General features: G+C 33.7%; 1 protein-coding gene across 3 annotated transcripts in view; it reads right to left on the bottom strand.

The window, feature by feature from the left end:
• LOC143193904 (uncharacterized protein CG3556) overlaps positions 1 to 24,494 on the bottom strand; it is a 50,970-nt gene that overhangs the window by 16,461 nt on the left and 10,015 nt on the right. For 2 of the 3 annotated variants that reach the window (XM_076400344.1, XM_076400346.1), the window contains exons 1-2: positions 23,103 to 23,240; positions 13,402 to 13,541 (exon numbers count right to left, since the gene is read on the bottom strand). In XM_076400344.1, coding sequence (XP_076256459.1) covers positions 13,402 to 13,498 — 97 coding nt within the window. In that variant the 5' untranslated portion in view covers positions 13,499 to 13,541; positions 23,103 to 23,240. Of the gene's footprint in view, positions 1 to 13,401; positions 13,542 to 23,102; positions 23,241 to 24,494 lie in introns of those variants that run through there. The other variant, XM_076400345.1, reaches the window with a different exon arrangement.

Here is a 24,494-nt window from a genome sequence, read left to right as displayed (position 1 = left end):
TTGAATAGTTTTCCTTCGTGCGTGGGATAAAAACGTACTTAAGAAAAAAGGCAAAAACGAACAGCGAATGGAATGTTTAAGTAAGTATAAAAATCATGTTGATATATTATACGTTGGACCATAACGTACTTGTGGGTTTTTTATTTTCTATTTTTGGTGTTACTTCAGGTAAAAAACACAGTTGTTCAAATTTAATTGTTTGGGTGTTTAGGGACAATAAAATATTTGATTGCTAAAATAATATTATTTAACATCTGTAATTTATCTATTTTAAGAGCTGTAGTTAATTATATTTGGTAATATATTACCAAATATTAGAAATTTAGTAAGGAATTATAATAATAACTAATATAATATCTAATTATAATATAATATATAATATAATATATAATATAATATAATATATAATAAATTTTTCTATAATGCAAGATATTTAAATAAAAAATTTTGTAATAAATTAAAGTTTACCATAGAAACCTAGTTTACCTCTTCTGAAGTGAAAGAGACAAACGAAGAATCTATTAAATGGTTGCTTTTAGACCGTGAACAATCCTTGATATCCCTTTTTTGGGTTAGTTTTGACTCAGCAAGTTAGCTGGTGATATATTTCAAGGTCAAAATATAGGTATACATATAAAACACAGAGATAATAGGGTGAAAATGATCTTAATCAATTGAATATTATCTTACTCACCGTTATTACGATGCTTTGAAACATCCATTGATATTTTGGATAGGATAAGATAATCTAATATCATTTACACATTAAATCAAGAAATCCAGTATCAGGCAGAACATATACATTTTTTTAAAAGTAATTCTTTGTGTCTTTTTTAACTTCTTATTATTTAGGCATAGAAATGAACAAGAAAGTTAGCACGATTAACTTCAAGGCTTAGAATATATTAATTTTAATCAAACGAAGTTTCGTTCTGAGGACTCCATATATATGCTTAATGCTATTGCCAGTAACATAGATGGAATAACTTATATCGACAACATTGGCATCGCATATTTTTTTCCATCATCATATACTGGTAGTAAGCGCAAGAATATATTCAAGACGCCATGACTTTTGTCGAGTACGAGCATATGGTCAACCAGATCTTTTCATCACATTTACGTGCAATCCAAACTGAAATAACATTAAAAATTTTTTATTGCCAGGTCAAACATCAATTCATCGCGATAGCATTGCACGTGTGTTCATAAAAAAATTAAAATTTTTGATATACTTGATTACACATCATTCGGTATGAAGAACGACATTTGAACAGGAGAACGTCTGTCGGATCTGCTACTTACATATATAATATATTAACATGCGTGTTTGACTACTAAGTCCTTACATTGAGCGAGTAAATTAAGATCCCTCTGTATGAGTATAATAGACACTCTGTATGAGTATTGTGAAATAATTTGGTAAGACTAAATACATGGTGAATCCTACAATATACAAAAAAATTGTACACTTCTATAATTCTACCAAAACTCTTTAGCTGGTCATATTTTTATTAACGTCATTTTATTAAGGTGCAAAAACACAAAGGTTACAGTACTGAACATATCTTGGTTTATTGGTCACTTTAATATAATTAATAATATTGTTTCGGTAATACTGTTTCAACAAAAATAGTATGATGGTAACTTCAGGAAGTTGATACTCATGAAAGGACAAATTCTTTGTAACTGAAGCCAAAGCTAAGCTGAAAAATAAGTGATATGACGATCATAAAACCTTGGTACTTGACTACTGATAGAATGTGGTATGGTCCGATTAATCTTCTTTTACACTGTTTCCTGAAAACAATTTACTTTTCTAGTTTACATTGTTTGCATTGTTTTCTAGTTTAACATTGTTTACATTGTTACAAGCAAATGGCTATTCAGCATATTATTAGTAAATAAAGATTGTGTATAAGTCAGGTATTAATATTATTTTGCCCATCCCTTGTATTAATCAAAATCTTTTACATAATTTTCTACAAGTTTTTTTCGCCGCGCGTTGTCATGTCAGAACATGGGATATCCTGCCTTCTTCTGGCTTTCTTTACAACAATATGCTATTAAGTTGTTGAAATATATCATATATCAAAACCATCAAATTTAACAGTTAGGTTATGTTCTTTAACAGTTGTTTACATTGACGTGCTGCATTTTCAGAAATATAACTTTTCAAAGTGTACTGACATCTAGATATCTTTGCTGCCTTGCTTAGGGGTTTTAAGGCAGCATTTATGGCATTATTCAATTCACATAAGGAACAAATTTTTGTAAATTAATCCTTTTTATTTAATACGGCACCGTTCCGATAAAATCTCATGATTATGATTTCTTCTTTCAACTTCTCCTAAGTCTCTATTCCCTCCTATGTAAGCAGAGCAGGATTAAAACGCGACAAACTTTGGAGACGAAAACGAATTCGTCGGAAAACGGGGTTGTGGAAAATTTAAGCTTGTTGGGAATACACAGTGTGGAAGGAGTGGGTTAAAATGCCGGTAACGTAGACAAGGAAGACGAATCAATTTATGGAGGGTAAAAGTAGGAGGACGTGTATTGACTATCCAAAGTCCCAGTTATATAACATTCCTATATAACGAAACTATTCCCCTGTTTATCCTGACGAATTTTGTTTTATATCGTTGGCAATTTTTATAGGATGAGGCCGTTTTAAATTCCGCCAATGCTTCATATAATACACGTATTATTTTTAAACATAAGGCTAATTTTACAATTTTGTATCAATATTTTATTTTAAATTAAAATAGATGTTACTTTCGTTGACGATACTGCCCTAACGGCTATACGTAAAGACCATGAGGAAACACTAATGAAATTGAAAACGAGAGTAAAGAAAATTAATAAGTAGACCAAGCAATGGAGAATCAGTTTGAATGAGACTAAACCTAATATGTTTGCGGACGCTCATGCAAAAAAGAAGAAAGGAGAACTGGATATTAAGTACCTATTTTTATATGGAAAATAACAGCGAGTTGAAAAGGAGCGATCCTTTTCACATAACACATAAATTTTGACAGTTATAAAGTAGTCGATGGACCAACTGCTTCAAATATGGCAAAATCCGACTGTGTAAAAACTTAGCTTGTCTTCTTATCAGGACAGAAGCTAGAAATAACAGAATTCGTATAAATATTCAATATGGCGTGGTAACATTCCTCATCTGATGCTGTGCACAAGCTGTGACGTTAATCATGCTGTCAGAATTTGATCCCTATGATAGCAGCTATTTTATTGAGAATGATTTGGATATGCAACTAATATAAATAATGAATTAGTGGTCAGTGATACCATTATGATAGTTAAGGCTGGTGATTCACTTAAAGATCGGGGGCATTGTTGCAGTTGTGAATGGTGACGAATTATACGAACATGGGAAATATTTTGTAAAGACCTCATTATTACGTTTCCTGTCAAAGAATCTCCAGGTGAACTTACATATAATGCAGCAACATTACCGAGACTGTCCATCTCTTAGTGACTACGGAATTCGAAAAGTCCCTCCTCTTCCACCTGAATACTGTTTTAAGTATGCGGGAGTACAGATTATGTCATTTTGAAGCTGGAGCGGTAACACGACTTCGAAAACGAGCGAGAAGTTTAAGAAAATTTAAACGAATTCGACGGTCGCAAACAAAAGGAGCGCATTTTCTTCCGATTTCCCTAAAATACTACGTCTATAAGAAGCCAATCCGATCTTACTATTAAGCTATTTAAAGGTACGTGTTCCAAATGTGAAAAAAAACGGGCCATCGACAGTAGGCTAAATAAAAAGATAAACTTCGAGAATATCAATCGAGAAGTCCACTTTACCTGTTTGTACCAATTGCAATAAACCAGCCCACACTGAAAATACTTGTTGGATTAAAAATTGTAAATCAAATAAAATCTCTAAATAAGACAATCTTTATAAATACCCTATTGGTACTCTATTGTGTGAAAATAAGATATTAACATTTAATTATATTGATGACAGTGATGCAGAAATATATTTCATTACAAAAAAAAACTAATATCCGAAAACTCGATGGGTAAATAAAGTCGATCATGCAGTTATTATAGGGTCTAGTAACAGAGACGGTATTCAATCTAGGCATCTCTGAACTTATTGCGGCCTTACGGGCGGTCCCAATTGATATTTTTATTTATTAATTGTGATAACGCATTACACGAGTAATTGGATGTCGACATAGACTGAGACGTGATCATTAAAATCGATTTTAAATAAATAAATCCGCTGATGGATTGGAAACAAGGTATAACTTATTTACATTCCGAAAGTTATGGCAGGTCGGAAAGGGGTTAATATAGACAGGTTGTATGATGACAAAAAGTACATAATCAAAATGTTGCCGTATTTCGTTTCCGTAAAATGTATTCGCAGAAGCTGAAGTGTATGTGATGTGTATTGGGAAAATTTCATGCAATGTGAAAAACCTGTTGATATGCTTGACATATTGATCATGGAGGTCCTTCGATCAAAAAGCAAGGATTATACTCAAGTTCTGATTATAACGGATGTATTAAAAATACTTTTGGCTATATCTCATTATAAACAATACTACAAACGCAAGACTACAGACAGACAGTTCTCTACATAATACTAAAAGGAATACAAAACGCCATTTAGAATTATAGCAGATAGAGCAGCACTATTTACATCTATAACTTTTTTACATTTTCGTGGAACATGAAAAAGTGAAATTACATCTCATCGCTACTGGAATGCCACAAATAAATTATCATTTGTAAGAAATACTTTTATTTCTTAACGAGTAAAATGCATATATTCAACAAAAGTATTATAATGATCACTCTCTTGATATATACAGAGTACAATATACAGGATGGTATAACGGTGATTGCAATAACATTCGTCAGTCAACTATGTCAACAGGTACCCTTCGAGATACAACACTATAAAACGTAATCAATATCAATACTAACAATTTCAACGTATTTTAATTATTTTGACTAAATCCAATAGAAATTATTTTATCAAATGAACACTATGTGTTTAGTAAAATTATATAATCGTTGCAGCTCTCAAGCAACATGACCGTTGCCCTAAATGTTTACATTAAAAAAGAAATAGAGCTTAATAAAGCTTGTTTTATCTGTCCTTTGTATTCATTTTGATTTAATAGTTAACATTTATTATGATATTTTAATTGTTTTATTTTGATTTATTAGATGCCTCTTTATTCTTATAACTTACATTTTCATACATTAGCAGAATGGCCGAACGGATCTTAAGTAATTTAGCTGATTAATTTAATAAAAATGAATTTCAATGGAATGTTACAATTAGATAACTTAAATACAGATCTTACATAGATACACTGACGCGCCAAGTATCTTCTGCACCGTCGTGCTAAATACTGACAAGTTATATTTTCCGTTAATATTTTATCCTCCTTGATTCTTTGACGTTTTACATGATTTAAGAATTATTGCCCTTTGATAATTTTTTCGTCAACATTTACTGTAGATAACCGTTACGGAAGTACAGAACACTTCATAATTATTCAAAAACAAAAGGACTAATGAAACATATTTAGATTACCAGATTTTCAAATAGACATTTTTTATAAAAAAAAACGAAAATATCTTATAGAAATTGGACTGTTCTTGGAAAATCGCCTAATAAGGTTTACAATATCTGGCTGCCTTAAAAAAAGAAGCAGATAATATAGAACTATACGTAATACAATAGCAATCTTTGGGAATGAATGAGTTAAATTATGTATCATAATACAATTTGCAGTTTCTACTATAGACGGTACCACGTTTTTAATTTAATTTTACAAAAAAAAAGAGTAAATCATAAGTTCTGTCTATATTTTTTATCATTTCTATATTGACCGGTCAGTATCGGTAGAAAATGTCACCACTGGTATCGCTAAATAATCATTGGTTTTATATAAAATTAAAAAAAAAATTTTTAAATTTAACTTGGACGCATTATAAAATAAAATATTAACAATAATTAAATTGTTTATCAAATTTAATTCAAAATAAATTTTGAATAATATCATAAATTAAATTATTTTTATTATTTATTGCATCATACATTGGATATGCTTGGTATAGTCTTAATTTGCTAATTGGTTTATTGCTACCATTCTGTTGTGCTTGCTGATGCACAATCAGAGCCATGATGTACGGGATTTATACATCAGTATGTATTTCCCAAATAAAAAAAAAGGGAGGCCTCTGGTGGAAGTTTCAGAGCGACAGTACCACTGGTAAAAAAAATATTGAGAGGAAGTACCTCTGCTGAAATTTCCAGGCTGGGAGGACCGCTAGTTAAATTGTATGAGAGGCAGTAGCTCTGGTGGAAGTTTCAGAGCGGCAGCACCGCTGGTAAAAAAATGTTGAGGGGGAGTACCTGTGTTGAAACTTCCAGGGCAGGAGGAGCGCTAGTTAAATTGTGTGAGAGGCAGTATCTCTGGTGGCAGTTACAGAGCGGCAGCACCGCTGGTAAAAAAATGTTGAGAGGGAGTACCTCTGTTAAAACTTCCAGGGCGGGAGGACCGCTAGTTAAATTATGTGAAAGGCAGTACCTCTGGTGGACATGAAGTCATGACATGATGGGATGTGTAATCAAAAAAAGAAAAAATAATTAAATAATCAAAAAAATAAAATAAAAATTTGAATGTATATATTTAAAAGAGCGGGTGCACCCATTATAGAAATTATTTTGCAAATACAATGAAAAAATTCTGCTTATTCACTATAACATAATTTTCTTTAAGATTTGTCACTTCCTATGCTGCTGTTAATATCAACAGAACTGATTTTATTCAAATTTCTTTTCAGATTTTCCAGCACTTGTATTATTATTGATAACATTTGATTTTTAAACTTATTTCATTTCAGATATTTCAGTGCGATTATTAATAATAATTGATCTAAGCAAATTTTTCTTTTTTGAGATATGGTCCGAGGACGCCCCAATTTGCAGGATGGCCGTGTTAGCATGTAAATCCAATATCCAATCCCCGTACAACAATAATATACTAAGTCAGCATAAATGAGCGATGTCAACATCACGGTTACTTTAAGAAATTGATTGTTATGTACTTAAAAGGCGTTCTAAAAGATTGAAAAATATTTGTTAAAATGTTTGCGATCATTTCTGTCATAATATAATAATTTCGAACGAGGCTAATTTCTATTTTGATGATGGAGTTTTGCCTAATAATGAAAAAAATTATGAATTTTAATTATTTTTTTAAATATTATTTATGAAGACAATGCACTTTACCATGAGTTTGGGTCGATATTCCTGTAATTTTTTTTTACATCGATTAAAATACTTCCAAAATGTGCAACCATTTGCTTCGATGTGCTTTTTCCAGGAACAAATTCCGTTAGGATCTAGTTCCTCTTGAAATACCCATATACACTAATTTTGATTATTTTGGAACCTATAAACAAATATCCATGATTCGTAACCTGTGTAGATGTTACAATTTGGTGAATATGGAACGCATTTTTTTAAACATTTCGTTACCCCGATTGAAATGGGTATTTGACAGATTATGCGGAATCTCTCACGAGCAAATATTTTTGATTTTTATGGCCAAATGATCATGCAATGTCTTATGGAAAATTAAATAAAAAAGACAAAAGATATGTTATATGACGAACTTGCTTTATAAAAGCACGTACACTATTAATATTTTCTGGCCTAATAGGTAAATATTGTTTTTTTTTATAACACATCTAACACAAAGCAAAAACTTAGAGCTTATAAATTGAAAAATATTCTGTTTATACGAAGTGAAATTTCAAAGAAAAATTTTTAAAATATTACATGTAATAATCTACTCTTTATTTAGTTCTTCAGACAAAAATCGAATCCAGAAGTCTAGATCATTCTTTGTTTGGGAAGTCACCAAATAAAATAAAAGCCTATAGACCTATATCACTGCTGTCAGTAATATCTAAGGTTTTTGAAAAACTCCTGTTGAAAATAATAAAACCGATCATAGAAAGGGAAAAACCTGATACCAACACATCAGTTTGGGTTTATTAATAAGCATTCAACAATTGACCAGGTCTACAGAATAACAGAATTGATTGAAAAAGCCTACGAGAGTCAAAAAGTATGCTCAGCTATATTCTTACATGTAGCACAAGCCTTCGATAAGGTTTGTGAAGTCCTTGTTCATAAACACAGAAACAGAAAATGTTACCAAAACAAAAAAGAGGACCAAACAAAAAGGAGGGCATTTTCTTATTCGTCGCCACAAGCGACAATTACCGTAAACTCACTACCCTGCTCGAGGAAAGGAATTACCCTTACCATTGCTTCTGTCATCCGGAGGAGAGAGCATTCCGGGTAATAATAAAAAACATCCCAGAATCACTCTGCATTGAAGAAGTACGTGAACTTCTCTTTGATCAAGGCTTCCATCCCAAATTTGTGCAAAGATGGAAATTAAAATCCGGGATAGAACTACCAATTGTTCAGGTAGTTGTCCCTCGCGAAGAGCGACAGATCATATATATGACCAAACTCGGCGTCATCACAGTGAAGATCGAGGTCCAGAGGAGAAACGGCCAGCCAGTGCAGTGCTTCAACTGCCAGCTTTTCGGGCACTCCAGCTCATATTGCCGAGCCCCCCTACGGTGCGTCAAATGTGCCGGGCATCACGACACTAGATCCTGTACTAAAATCCCAGAAGCACCTCCAAAGTGCAGCAACTGCGGTGAAATTCATACCGCAAACTTCAGCGGTTGCAGCTGCCGTCCTGATCCAAGAAAACCAAAAATTCCGACCGAAACCAGACGTCCACAAGGTTCTGCATGGAGTAACCAAGGTGGCAGGAAGCTAGCCCAAAAATTAGCCAGCGCTACCCAGCCTGCTCCAACTCAAACTCCTGCTCCAACCAATACACCGGACCTTAACTCCACAATGCAGGCGTTTACTGACCCGCAGGCTTTCCTACAAGTGATCGCCCTGGCTCACCAACTTGCTCGTCTTTTTCCAAATGTCGCCGCCTAAGCGGCAACACTTACCTGTCTCGATAACTTTCAGCAGCCTTTAACTCTTCGAAATGGCTGTTCCGAAATCTCTTATACTGATGACATGGAATGCAAATAGCTTACGCGGAAAGCAAGCGGAATTGGAAGACGTCATGACATTCTATAACGTCGACATCGTGCTCATCCAGGAAACTTTCCTGAAACCTTCGCATCGTCTCTCTTTCGAACACTTTTTTGTCTACAGAAACGATAGAACTCCGGGTCGAGGCGGTGGAACCGCCATTCTCGTCAGAAAAGGAGTCAAACACGAGCTCCTTCCATCGTTATCAGTAAACAACTTCGAAACAACCTCCATTAAAATCGATATCCAAGAACGTCCCTTCGTGATCACATCCCTGTACAGGAAATCTTCTGCATTCAACTATGCCGAATACCGATCACTCGTAGAAGGAAAATTTCCGAAAATAATAGGTGGCGACTTCAACGCCCACCACCCCACCTGGGGGTGTTCCAGAGCGAATCCCGCAGGTAACGCCATCGTAGCTCTAAGTGCAGATCTGGGCTACGGTCTTGCCTTGCCAGATGAACCCACCCATCACTCTAGTACAGTCTCTCAAGGCGCAGCAAGAATCCTTGATTTCTTTATTCTTCAAGACGTAAATCGCGATTCCGAAGTTCGAGTCCTTGACGAACTAGACTCTGATCATCGTCCGGTCTTTCTCAAACTCAGAAACTGCGCCACCACTCAAGTCCCACTAACAAGATTCAGGAAAAAAACCGACTGGAAAAACTACCAATCTCTTGTCCTGAAATCCGATCCAATTCCGAAAATTAACACACCAGAACACCTCGAGGAAGCCGTACTCAAGCTAACTCGCGATATTCAGTCTGCTCACGAATCTTCCACAGTCAAAATTTCATCACAACCCCAGCCGTGGAAAAACAACCTTCCCGCTTCTCTTAAACGTGAAATTCGCATCAAAAACGGTTTATGCAGATTAGCTCGATTCACCCTTGATGCTGCAGTCAAAAGGGAGGCGAACAGAGCATGCAAGAGGGTAAGGGCGGCCGTCTCGACTTTGCGAGCAATGAAATGGAACTCATTTCTCGCGGACCAAAGGCTGGATGGCCCCCCTTCCTTCTGGCGTGTCTCCAAATGCCTCGTGGGGAACACGCACAATGTCATCCCTCCCCTGAAGTCAGCGGTTACAGGAAATTTCGCAGTCACTGACCAAGGAAAAGTCGAGCTCCTTGCAGAGACCTACGAAGCTCAAATGAAATGCCTCCCACCCGCACAGAACACTAAAACTAAAGACATTGACACTGTCATCAACGAATCCAATTCCGTCAAAAGACCAGTAACCCCCGCCTTTCTTCTCAACCATTTTGTGTCTCCAAAGTCTCTACAGACTATGATCGGCAAACTTCAAACCAAAAAATCTCCAGGTTTCGATGGAATATCGATTACCCAGTTAAAAAAGCTCCCGCATAAGCAGCTCACAGAACTGGCAAACATCATTAACTCCATCATGAGACTGCAACACTTCCCGGCGTCTTGGAAACACGCACATATAGCGGTTATACCCAAGAAAGGAGCAAAATCATCTCCATCTGATTACAGGCCTATCAGCCTTCTCAGCGCCATTTCGAAGCTTGCCGAGAGGGCAATACTCTACGCTCTCAACTCTTTCACAAAGGAAAACAACATCATTCCAGATGAACAATTCGGCTTTCGCGCTCACCACTCATCCGTCCATCAAGCTTCCCGTCTGGCTGCACACATCCATCATGCTCTTGACTAACGTAAAAAGCTTGGAGCAGTTCTTCTGGACCTAACCAAAGCCTTCGACAAGGTCTGGCACGACGGATTGTTCGCAAAGTGCGTGCGGCTAGGCCTCCCAGAAGACCTAACCGCTCTCATCAAGTCCTATCTCTCGGACAGATCTTTCCAGGTCAAGATCAGGGCATCACTTTCCAGTCGTAAACAAATCGAGGCTGGCGTACCTCAAGGTTCCCCGCTGGCCCCAGCCTTATTTAACCTCTTTATTTCAGATATGCCGAGAAAAGAGCATATTGACGTCGCCTTTTACGCTGACGACACTGCTTTCTTCACAGCCGCCAGGTTCGAAGTTACAATTCATGAACGTTTACAGAAGCAGCTCGATCATGCGGTCAAGTGGTTCAAATTCTGGAGGTTGCAAATCAACCCCCTGAAAACCCAGGCCATCATTTTCCATAAGAAGCGTTACGCTCTGCGCGTCTCGCAACTTAAGATCGACACCGCAATAATTCCATGGCTGGATAACGTCACGTACCTAGGTCTTCACTTCGACCGGCGGTTCGGTTGGCATTCCCAAATCCAGAAAGCAATCCAAGAAGGTTCGGGGATAGCAAACCTGCTATCTTCTCTGATCTGCCCTTCTAGCAGACTTCCCATCTCCATCAAATGCTTATTTTACAAGATGTTAATTCGGTCCGTACTCCTCTACGGATCTAATGTCTACTTCAAGTTTGTTACACCTAACCAGGTCAAACGGCTTCAAGTTTTCCAAAATAAGCTCCTCAGGAGAATATTAAACGCTCCATGGTTTGTCAGAAATAATCAAATTCATAGGAAAACTGACACTCCAGAAATCAAGCACTTCATATCTCAATCATTCCACAAACAACAACTCAGCTCAGCCTTTTCCAGGCTGAAACGACCTCATCCGTCGCTACAGTCATAACTTTTGCCCCCATACAACAGTACCCAGTTGTGTGTTAACTCAGGTTCGCGAATCAATAGAATCGCCGGGCCCTCGTGCCCAATAACGGCTGCCCGATCAGCGGGTGCCATATCCCCAAATTTAATGCAGTAGCAGTAGTGATCCACAGGGGTCAACTGTGAGGCGGTTTCGGTTTAGTGTATTGGTTAGCCCAGAGGCAGTCCCACATAACCCGGTCCAACTTGTCACTCCAGGGCAAGTCTCCGCGATCAGGTATGCGTCATGCATTCCACCGCCTGGTTTTTAGGCCAGAACAAAAAAAAAGCTAAATCAGGTGTACCACAAGAAAGTATACTGGGGCCAATGCTTTATCTACTCTACACTTATGATATACCACAAATGGAGAATATTACGATGGGTACATTTGCTGATGATACTGCGATTACAGCTGTCGGACACAATAGTGAAGAAGTCTCACGAAAATTACAACAGGCAAGTGACAATATAAATGATAGAACACAAGTTTGGAAAATAAAAATTAACGAAAGTTAATTAACTTAAATCTGTGCATGTGAAGTTCACTTACAATCAGACCGTACAAGCACCAATAACATCTACAAACCATTAACACCATTAACAAATAATACTATTCATTATATATCATTTCATATACCAACAACGCTAAATATCTCGGAATGAATCTTGATGAAAAACTTCACTGGAAGGAATATATAAAAAAGAAAAGAAAAGAACTGGATTTGAAATATAGGAGAATGTACTGGCTAATTGGAAGAACATCACAATTATCAGTACATAATAAATTGCTATTATATAAGCAAATACTGAAACCTATACCTTTCTATATGGACATACATAGTTCAATTATGGGGATGTTCTGCAAAGAGTAACATAAACAAAATAACATTTTTCAGAACAAAGTCCTGAGAGGTATTGTAGGCGCACCCAAATACTATAGGACTAATTATCTACATCGAGACCTTCAGATACCCAAAGTCAGTCAAAAAATCAGGAGAATTGCAAGGGGGCATCAGAAAAGATTCCATTCTCATGAGAATAATGAAGTATTGCAGCTTTTGGATACCATCAGAACAGGACACAGACTCAAATGAATCAAACCAACTGATCTTGTGTAGTGTTGTTTAGTGAGGTGCATATAATAAAAAATATATCAGTGACATGTATAAACATTATTTCACCAGAGACTGAGATAGGTCCGATGGGTCCTCTTAGTTATATACCTAGATTTATTAACAATGAACGATAGTATCAATGTAATAATAAAATAATAACAAAAAATCCTTGTCTTGTTTTCTAAAATACTATTAAGATCATTATTTTTAATTTTATGACTCTGTTCAAATATCTAGTAAAAGCCAGCTTAACATAATTTCTTTCAAACGTAGAATAAAGCTTCTCGATAATAATCTAATGAAACTCCTTAGAGAATCTCTTTTCTTATGTTATCAGCTACTTTCCAACACCAACTTTTTATGTTCTACTACTTCGTTAATAGATTTTTTCTTTAAGTATATATTTTCATATTTTAAAATTAGCACTAGTGGTCTTATCTTAAATTTTATAACAATGAATATCTTTAATGGATACTTTATCATTTATAAAGACATACAATTTAGATTATGTAAAGTTATACAATGCTTACCTTTATAATCAGTGCTAATCGATGTTTGCAACTCCAAATCTTGAGAATAACCAAATGCAACCAGAGAGAAGCCGAGAATAAGCGGAAGGTAAACCATGTTATTTCTTCAAAGGTTTTTCATACAAGATGTATTTGGGTGTCTGAAATAGAAACAAAATTGATTTGTAAGTTGAAAATTAGAATTAATTTGATTTATTTCTTGTCCCATTTAAAAATATATATTGTTTTCAGAATATATTAAAAACTTAAAAAAAGAATATTTTCTTTAAAACAACCAAATTAGGCAATTTATCAACAAATAAAATGAATCGATAAGATGACACCACAGGTAAGCCATTGTTTGCAGTTGACGGGGTAAATTTTGGTAAGGGATTATAGTTACTTTTAACTCCATATTCGCATCTGACTTGTGATAAGATATGAAAGTGAAAATATGTTAAATAAAATATCGGTGATATACATACACACATACATACATATATATATATATATATATATATATATATATATATATATATATATATATATATATATAAAGAATTGTGGACTGCATTGGAACCTAAAAGGTTTGCGATACAGATAGCAGGTGCGTGCAAGGTCTCCTGTGAATGTGTGAATGTGTGAAACAACCGGGAGGATGGAAAGTATATATATATATATATATATATATATATATATATTTACTCTGTAATTTTCCACAATCTTCCTATAGGCAATAAGTATTTCTTATATTTCTTGTATTTCTTTAATAAGTCTTTCTTCACTTCATTAAGTGATCTCCTGTATAAAATATTATCTTAATTAATTAGTCTTATTCTAAAGCTTATTCTAAAGTCTATATATGTCCAGTAATCAGTTCAGGTGGTGTTAAACGTTTTAGTCTACGCACTTCACTTGATAGTGCTCCTCGCTTATTTAGCTGGTTAGCGAGTATGTTGGGATGCACTGACGCTCTTTCGAAGTACTTCACACAAACACGTTGAATTATACTCGTTATAGGTTCAAGAGGAATATCGCGTTGTATCACTTTATTTGAAATATAGTACGGAGCATCAACAATGGAACGCAACACCTTATTTTGGAACCGTTTAATGATGGATATATTAGATTTTCTAACGGTACACCATAGTTGGATTCCATATGGCCAGATAGGCTTGAGTATAGACTCATACAGCAATAACTTGTTATCTAATGATAACTTGGATTTGCGCCCAATGAGCCAATACATTTGATATAATTTTAGTCGAAGTTGTTTTCGTTTAGAGAGTATGTGCTTCTTCCAGGTTATGCGTCGATCTAAGTGCATATCAAGATATTTAACATGCTCTGCTTGGGGGGAGTTGACGATGATTGATATTCACATGTGGACATGTTCTTCTTTGCATGGTAAACGTTACATGGATTGATTTTATTTCATTAGCTTTAATGCGCTATGTCTTCAACCATAATTGTATTTGATCCAGGTGGGTTTGTAGGTATATTGATGCTGTGACCGGAGCTTCATGAGATGCTGTGTCATCTGCGTATGTTGCCACAGTAGTTATTTTTGTGGTGGGCAGATCGGCCGTATACAGAAGATACAGTACCGGACCTAGTACACTACCTGGTGGAACTGAATATATGGGGTTTAACTCGGTATGTTCATCGCCTTGATTTACAATAAATTGTCTATGAGTGAGATATGATTTTAGTAACTGATAGCCTGGATGAGGGAGAAGTTTCTTTGGTTTAACCTGCAAGCCCATATGCCACACTTTGTCAATGTCTCCTGTGAATGTGTGAAACAACCGGGAGGATTGGAAATTATATATGTATATATATATATATATATATATATATATATATATATATATATATATATATATATATTTACTCTGTGTAATTTTCCACAATCTGCCTATAGGCAATAAGTATTTCTATTATACATATATAATATATATTATTATACATGGCATGCAGAAAGTTTCTTTGGTTAAACCTGTAAGCCCGTATGCCACACTTTGTCAAAAGCCTAAGATATATCTAGAAAAGCTGCCGAACAATACCTTTTGGTATTTAGGTCAGTGTTTATTTTGTTTACAAGTCTATGCACTTGTTCTATAATCCCATGCTTATTGCGAAACCCAAACTGATGTTCTGGAATCATTTTTCTTTTTTCTGTTATATAATTTAAGTTCTTTATGTATAGTTTCTCGAAAACCTAAATTAAAAATCTCGAAAACTAAATTATCGGTAATAAACTTATAGGGCGGTAGGGGGACACATCTTCTGGTATTATTCCTGGTTTAAGAATCATTATTATTTTAGCTACTTTCCAGATTTATTGATCTATATCAGATCTGTATTCAGATTTATTCCAGAAGTAATTAATTCGTAGCATAGCATTTAATTTAAATGTTAATAGTTTCATACCCTTTTCTGATAATTGTTTTAAAATTTTACCAGTAATTAAGTCATAACCAGGAGCTTTTTAATATTAATCTCTCTCATTATTGTTTGTTTAGCTTTTTTGATCGTTATTTTCTCTTGCGGTGAGTCCATTTGAAATGGCGAATCTAGAAAGCTAGTAATATTATTTTCGTCATCTTTATGTAGCTGAGACTGGAAAGGTTTAAAAACATTTTTAAAGTGTTTTGAGAAACTCTCGGTCTTCTTTTTATTGCTTCTAGACCAATTATTTTCGCTTGTCTTAATAGGTGGGTTATGCTGCTGGGGTCTCTTAAGCTTTTTTGTTCCTTTCCACAACGTATATGTAGCCTCAGTTGGTGTCAAATTCTCTAGGTATTCTTGAATGCCTTGTTTTTTTTTCATTTTGGATTAGTTCTTTCAGCTCTTTTATTGCCCCATTAATGTTTTTTTATTCTCTTCAGTTCTTCGCTATATATATGTGTATTTTTTCTTGGAAATGTTTCACTGTTAGGAGTAATGGAATATGCTGCCTCCTGGATATTTTTTGTAATGTTTACTGCTGCTATTTCTATGTCAATTTCAGTTTGTAGCGGTAAGTTTAGAGAGATGTTTCGGTCTAAGTTTTCTCTAAACAAGGGCCAGTTAGTTCTATTATTGCACAGAGAAGGGGGTTTATCTTTGATTATAATTTTTGAAAAAAGTGTTACTATTATTAGTGAATGATCAGAAGAAAGGTCGAAACATGATTCTGCATCACACTTTTTTGTATCAATATTATTTCTAATACAGAAATCTATAGTATCTGGTATTTTATTTCTGACTGAAGGACAATATGTTGGTTCAATAGTAGAGATATGTTGTAAATTATCTGTCTTTATTGCTTCTAGCAGTTCTCTACCTTTTGAAGTTATTATTCTTGAACCCCACATTAAATGTTTTGCATTGTAGTTTCCTCCGGCTATAAATCTATTACCTAGCGTATTGAAGAATTCCTGAAAGTGTTACGCTTTGTTGTTATGTTTGGGTGGGCAATAAATCGCAGACATTGTTAATAGTCCATGGACTTCCTCTATGGTTATACTGGTGGCTTGCAGATAATCTTTGCGGAACTTTTCGTTTTCGAAATGCTTTATATCATCTCGAATGATTATGGCTATACCTCCATGTGCTTTAACATCAGGATGATTTGTATGATAAAGTTTATATTTGGGAATTTTCAAATAATGTTCGATAACCATCATAACGTCAATATTTTGTTCAGTTACGTACATTTTTAGTTCCTTGGCATGTTGTTGGAGCCCATTGGAATTTAAGACGGAGATTTTGTAGCGAATGGTTTCAGGCGTTAGGCGAGTTTGCTGACGACGGTTGTGAGTAGACGAAGCATCGTACTCATTTGATACATTAGTTTGGCCATCATGTTTTCTTATCTAGAGATGTTGCTGCTAGTTTCAGTAATAGGTTGTGATGTGGTTTCTCGCTTTTGTGTTGAACCATTTTCAACCATTTGGGCATAAGTTATGTCTGGTTGACTTGGTCTGGTGAGTAGGCTGGTAGGTGTGGATTGTTTTTGTTGCTGTTGATGCCTTTTTTCTCTTAAGGTAGGATATAGTTTCTGCTGTAGTTGTTTGTGAACTGCGTAGTCCTTGTAGTTCGCTGGATGATTTCCGTTACAGTTAACACATTTCACTTTATCATCGCAAACTTTACGAGTACAATCTCCTGCTTTGTGTTCTCCTGCACATTTTACACATCTAAATGATTTGGGACAATAAGTTTTTGTATGCCCATGCGCTTGACACCTCGTGAATTGTGGTATAATCCTTTTTGTATGTGGTAGTTCGCATTTAATAATATTGCTTTCTAATTTGGTGATTTATGGAAAGTATATGAATTAGAAAATGATGTTTGATATATGAATAAATCAGTTCAGTCAGCTTAGGCTGAAAACTGCATGGATAATGATCACAGTTTTAAATGCAATAAAGTTAGATTTTTGCCCTCATCCGCTCTGAAAACGGAATATGTAATGACTGAGAAACACTGGCTAGGTTTAGTTAATAAACGCGACTCTAATCTGAAATCCAATTTTTCAAATGTATTTTTTTATTTTAATATATATATATATATATATATATATATATATATATATATATATATATATATATATATGTATATATATATACGGAATATATAATATATATATATATATATATATATATTATATTATATATATTATATATATTATATATATTATATATATATATATATATATATATATATATATATATATATTATATTATATATATTATATATATTATATATATTATATATATATATATATATATATATATATATATATATATTATATATTCCGTATATTGAAGCTAACATTTCAAATGGTAGTATTTGACATACATGTTAACTCAATAAATAAATCAGTAATTTATTAATTAAGGTAGTATTAATATTATACGTATGTTAAATAATGATTCCCTAAAGTCCAGCTTGATCATACCCTGTTAATAATGAGGTAAGATAATAATCGAAACCTATCTGGCCAATACTACACAGTGCCTATTTAACCGTTTCGAACTATGAATTGATTTCATGGGGTATATAAGCCGCTTTCGCGTTAAAAATAATTTTGGTTTATCTCAATATCAAATCCATTTCCTTTTTAACTCATATGACATTCGATATTTTTGTTGTTGATTAATTCCTGATGTTTATAACAAATTCAAACCTCTTATATAACATTGATCATGCTAGTAATAGCCATATTTCAATTAAATTTTCTCATGTTGCTTTAGGAAATACATGACCACCCAAAATTTCAATAAGAATCCTGGTTACTTTAGCGGCTGATAATTTAGAAAATTAGTTAGTTAACAAATATATATATATATATATATATATATATGCTTTAAAAAATATTTCCGCGGTATTTCAACATTTTACGCTTCATATTTATTTACAGTAGTGCATTGAAACAATAAATCGCGTAACAATAATTTATTTAACTGTCTAACACCATTGCATTGTTTTAAATATTAATTAATAATCAAGCCTAAAATTTAATTAACCACGAACTCTGTTTGCGATTTGGAAAACAATGGAATGTATTACATTATTTGTTAAAGTAAATCCGATTAATACGTCACATTTAAATTGTTTACCAATGAATTTATTCTAAGTCTGTCCACTAAACCTACATAGTAGTTTGGAAATCATAAAAGCCTGAACAAACTAAAATAAACCCTTTTATGGCCAATGTAAGATTTTAATTAGAAGGATTTACGAACCCACTGTATACTAATTTCTGAGCCATATTACGAAGCCTAGTTAGTCATCTCGCCTTCCCATATAGTTGTCGAATGTTCTCCAATATAAACGCTTGTCTGATTCACCTTATATATTAAGCTAAGCTGATATACTTGATTAACACGCAACTGAGTCAGTCGTATGTATTGCATGTGGAGTATGGGGAAACGTAATGCCTTTTCGTGAGTTTATCTTTGTTACTTATGATAGATATCATCTAATTTAGATATGCAATTTATTTTACTTTTTTACTTCTAAATAACTTACATTAGCTGATTAATAAAGCCTTGAAATTTATTAAAATATAGTTTATGTAATTATTTTAAATTATTAGATGCTTTTACATTTCAATCATAGAATCTGTCTATATATGTTTTAAATGGAAAATACGATTACACATTATAAGTATGTGTAGATATTTATATATTTGAATAGATACATATGATATTAAAACAAAACAATCATACTTTAAATGTTTTAATACACATAATTAATGCTTATTTACTATGTACTTGCAAATATTTTGATCAGCAATATATATTGATGAAAATGAGAAGTATTAACGTAAATAATTATTATATAACCTAAATCGGCTGTTAAATTTGATGGCCGAAACCCATACCCATACTGTTCTATCTTATTCCAATTGTTGGTTTTGCTTTCAATGATTTAAAATGTATAATTAAAACTTCAAACAAACAAGCAGATGATACATAAACTATTTACAGAACTTTGGACGCGATAAGAAATATCCAAAATTAGAGAAAACGAATTGAACGAAATGCCATCTTGAATCGTTTTAACATGTTACGTTTCATTTTATATTATTACTTGAATAGTAAGAAAGAACAATTTTCTGTAGTGTATCCTGACTGGCAAAAAGAAGTTGATCATCTACGATAATTCCAAGCGCCAAAAATTATGAGCTAGTCCAGGAGAAGCATTTATGACTGTAAAGACTTGCTGTATATATAAGATCATCAGGGTGTGCTAAAACATTAGAGCTGCTAAAACTGAATGGAACCGTTATATGGATTTTTATGGACGACAACTGAACAAAATTAATGACGTATTGTTGTAAAAAAGATCAGCAATGGCTATTAATAGACGAAAAATATATTATAATGTGTCTATTGTATATCATTAATTTTAGAGCTAACATTTTTAAGGAAAGGAAAAGGCAAGCTTTTATTTTTATTGTTGGGTGGTGTTATTAGGCAAAATAGGTTAATTTAAGTTATGTACAGTATGTATAAATTCATATATATCAAGACCCATGAAATATAGAAAAAATATTAAATTAAAGATAAAGTTGATGTCTTATTTTTTTATAAAGAATTGTATTTATTATAAAATATGAGAAACAGACAAAAGTCTTATACAAAATTTCGTCAATGGTTAGCTGCTATTTTTTCATCTTAGGGCGGCATATAATTTTATAGTATAAATAAATCAGTCTATTTTCAGATATCTTGATATAATATGCGGTGCTACTCAGGAAATGTATGCTTTCGTATTATGAAATCACTCACGATGATTTCTCTCACTTAAGTCAAGCAATTAATGATCATAGACAGTTGATCAATAATTTCTGTGTACATAGTAATTTTTGTATAAAATGCAATTATTCAAAAAATGTCTGAATTTTTAATTTTTCTTTGATTTCTTTTCATTTAATATTCAAAAATTAATTTCATAGATTTCAATAAAGAGTTATATATTCAAAATAGTATGACCATATAACATTTCAATAAGATTCGTAATTTAAAAACCCTATAAATTCTAGCTGTTATTTTTATAATATGTCGATTTTTGATTCTTAAATATAAAAAAATTTATAATATAGCTTAATAAACTTAATTATTAATATTATATTAAGCCTATCACTGAAATTTTTATTTTCTTAAGATAATTTTGCAACTGTAAATCCGAAATTAAATGCTTCCATTCTTTAAGAAGATTTGATATAAAGCAGCAGAATTCAAGCAGTTTGGATGTTTTTTTTTAAATATTGAGGCATAATAAAACAGCCGCCGCATAAATATATCAAGACTGTATTATTATCAACTGTATAACTGAATATGGAAGTAAATCCATTCAAAGGAGAGTTTCTATAAAGAGAACGACACCAAGGCCCAGATCATTTTCCTTTCCTAATATAGATCATCAAAGGGATAGACTGACAACAAAATTTGAACATTTTGCAAAACAGCCATAGTGGGTACTGTCTCCATCAGCGAACCAATAGTTGATTTTAAATTCTAAAAGTCAAACCAACGACGGCAAAACATCTTGATGATATATTTCGACAATTCGAATAAGATTGTAGACCAAATGCATCGCTACAAAATATAACTCATCACTATCAGTGCATAACTTAACTATGTTTTTGAAAAGCACAAATTAATCGACGTAAAGGGTTTGCTGCTACCAAATGAGGAAAAAGTTGAGAAACAGCTACTTTCCAGATTACAAGATTACATTCGGAGAGATCCAGATTACAAATTGACCCAGGCTCTGCCCGAAAACACCTTTCTCAGCATATATATTAGCAAAAGGAATAAGAGCAACTTCAGTTCTTGCATATACCCTGAGGAGGAACATTTGAGAAACATGCAGGTTTTAAATATTTGATTTAATTTAAAAGGATTTGAGACAGATAGGGTTACTGTGTCTTAAATCGTATGGCTACATTTGTAACCAACTTCATGTTGAAGCCTCACTGACAATCACTTTTCAGTACGTGTCATTTCGTTAAAGTATGAATAAACATATTTTTCAGTGCGTCGAAAATGGCTGAACTCGCAGCGAGTAAATCGCATTTGCTGGAAGGTTTATTTTTTTACCTCAATTTGAAGAAAAAAGTGGCTGCAGGTCATCGAACTGTGTAAAGCTTTCGTCAACCATGCTTTATCACCTTCGGCATATGAATACTAGTTTCGCCGTTTAAAAGTGTTGATTTTGATATTGATGGCAAACAGCATTCTGGAGAGACAAAAAAAATTGAAGACGAGAATTTGAAGGTACTGTTCAATAACGATGAATGTAAGGTGCAAGAAGAATATGCAGAATTGTTAGGAGCAGGACGTAATAAGAAACCATTTTCAATCACATGCGGACTATGGGAATTTAAAACTTTATATATTATAAACTTGCAAAATGCATTTCACGTTTAGTCATAAGTGAAATACTGTTTCAGCGGCAAAATCAGTAATGTTTTTGCGTAGCATTATTATTAGTGATGAAAAATGGATCCAGTACGATAACACAAAGCGAACAAGATAATGGGAACCACCTGATCATGCATCAGTATCAACGGCAAAGCCGAATATCCATAACTCCTAGCTAATATTCTGTATTTGGTAAGATCTGTTTGGTCTGGTATACTAGCCTCTAAAACCCAATGAAACCATGAAAGGGGATCGCTGCCGGCTACAACTCATGCCTCAGCAAGAAAACGCTCGCCACATGTTTGCAAAAAGTATGTTTTCATATTTGGAAACATGCCACTTGTTCGGACATATTAGTTTTGACCTATCGAAGGAGAGCTTGAGATTCTTCTCATGAATATATCAAAAAATAGGTCGGATATTCATGGATAGTCTCAAAAGATGTTTTTCAATGGACAATACTTTGAATAAAATACATTGTGTCTTTATTGTGATTTTTCACAAAAAAGCTTCAAATTAAAGAAAATCTTTTAACACTAATTTATAGACTAGATTGATATTGCTCAATTCAGAATTATATGAAATGCTAGTTAAGTGAATACTGTTTGTTCGTAGATCTCAAAAAATTAAATGGAATTAACGGCAGAAATGTTTATACATGAGCGGAAAAATCTTGTATATATATTTATTGAATTTTTAGGCCGGCAAACAATTCTCCTTCAATGCGCTATATTAAAATTATGAATTTTGTTATATAAACAAGTTACTAGAAATATTAACTGTTTAAATACTACATACCATAAAAGTTTCATGATAATGAACACAATTAAACTGTAAAAGATAACAAAACAAATGTTATAAAATAACTGACACAAAAACATAACCAATACACATCACGAACGGCTTTGTCTCAGTCATCACGCTATTTCCGTTCTTTATTAATGGCGGCAATTTTCATAAATAAAAAATTTCGACCCACTCGCGTCGGCGACAGTTAAGATAATGGCAGAGATCTTTTAGGATCAACGAAGATACCACGGTCCTTTTAGTGTCTAATTTTTTTGCTGATAAATAAATTATACGGTAGTTTTGCTTTAAAGTTTGAGTTTTTTTAGTTGTTTTAGTTAATTTTGTTGTGTATGTGAAATATTTGACCTATAGTTCTTAAATTCTCATAAATGACGTCAAATATACTTACTACCAATGCAGTTTGTAAAAATATAAAATTTACTTTAAACTTGCAGTGGATTTTTCTTTCTCATTTTACCCTAGTTAGAAAGAGATAGAATGCTCTGATACGTTTGAACATGTAACCGAATCTGTCTATAAAATTCAATTTGTGTTCGTACTGGTTGACCCGGTTGCCAGATGTCTACGAAATTCTTCAAAACATTGGTGATAATAATCAGAGGTTATAAGCCGCCATATGTTGTAAACCAAAGTTCTAAGTTAATCCGGCAGCTTTGTCACGTGCTGATGTCCTAAGTTTTGATAACGTGCATTGGCTCTTTGAGTTTGAGCAGACAAACTATATAGATGGTATTTTTAATCTTTTAACTATTTTGGTCAAACAAGATTTTGAATGTCTCAGTTATTAAAACGATGGCAACAAAAAGAAGTCATTGAGTGCCAAATCGGGGCTGTACGGCGGAAGACCCATCAATTCGATATTTTCAGTGTTCACATAGTCTCTTGTTTGAGTCGATATGTGAGAGCTCGCATTGTCATGATGAAGAACAATCTGGCGTCTCTTGTTTGCTTTCCTTATTTCACAAAAGACTTCTGGCAAACAAATGGTTGTGTACCAATCAGAATTTACTGTTCTACGATCCTCTAGAGGCACTGTTGCAAAATGACCAGTTTTCCCGAAGAAACAGGCCAGCATTTTCTTTGGAGTGCTTCGTGCGGGAACAACTTTTGTTGGATTTGGTTCATCTTTGAACACCCATACAGTCCACTGCTACTTACTTTCGGGCTCATACGAATATTTCCATGATTCGTCATCTGTCACGATTTTATAAACGTATTTCTTTGAATTGATTGAATGACACGAGCCTTTCTTTGAGCGATGGTTAATTTGTGTGGGATCCAACGCGAACATAACTTTCGCACAGCTAAGTGTTCATGTAAAATCACATATATGCTGGTAGAACTATTGCTTAGGGATACCTCAATCTCACAATAGGTGAC

This window comes from Rhynchophorus ferrugineus, unplaced genomic scaffold (assembly GCF_030347505.1).
Source record: "Rhynchophorus ferrugineus isolate W39M unplaced genomic scaffold, kcgeb_rfMv2 rfM3, whole genome shotgun sequence".
Lineage (NCBI taxonomy): Eukaryota > Metazoa > Arthropoda > Insecta > Coleoptera > Curculionidae > Rhynchophorus > Rhynchophorus ferrugineus.
This window is presented reverse-complemented; position numbering and strand designations above follow the sequence as displayed.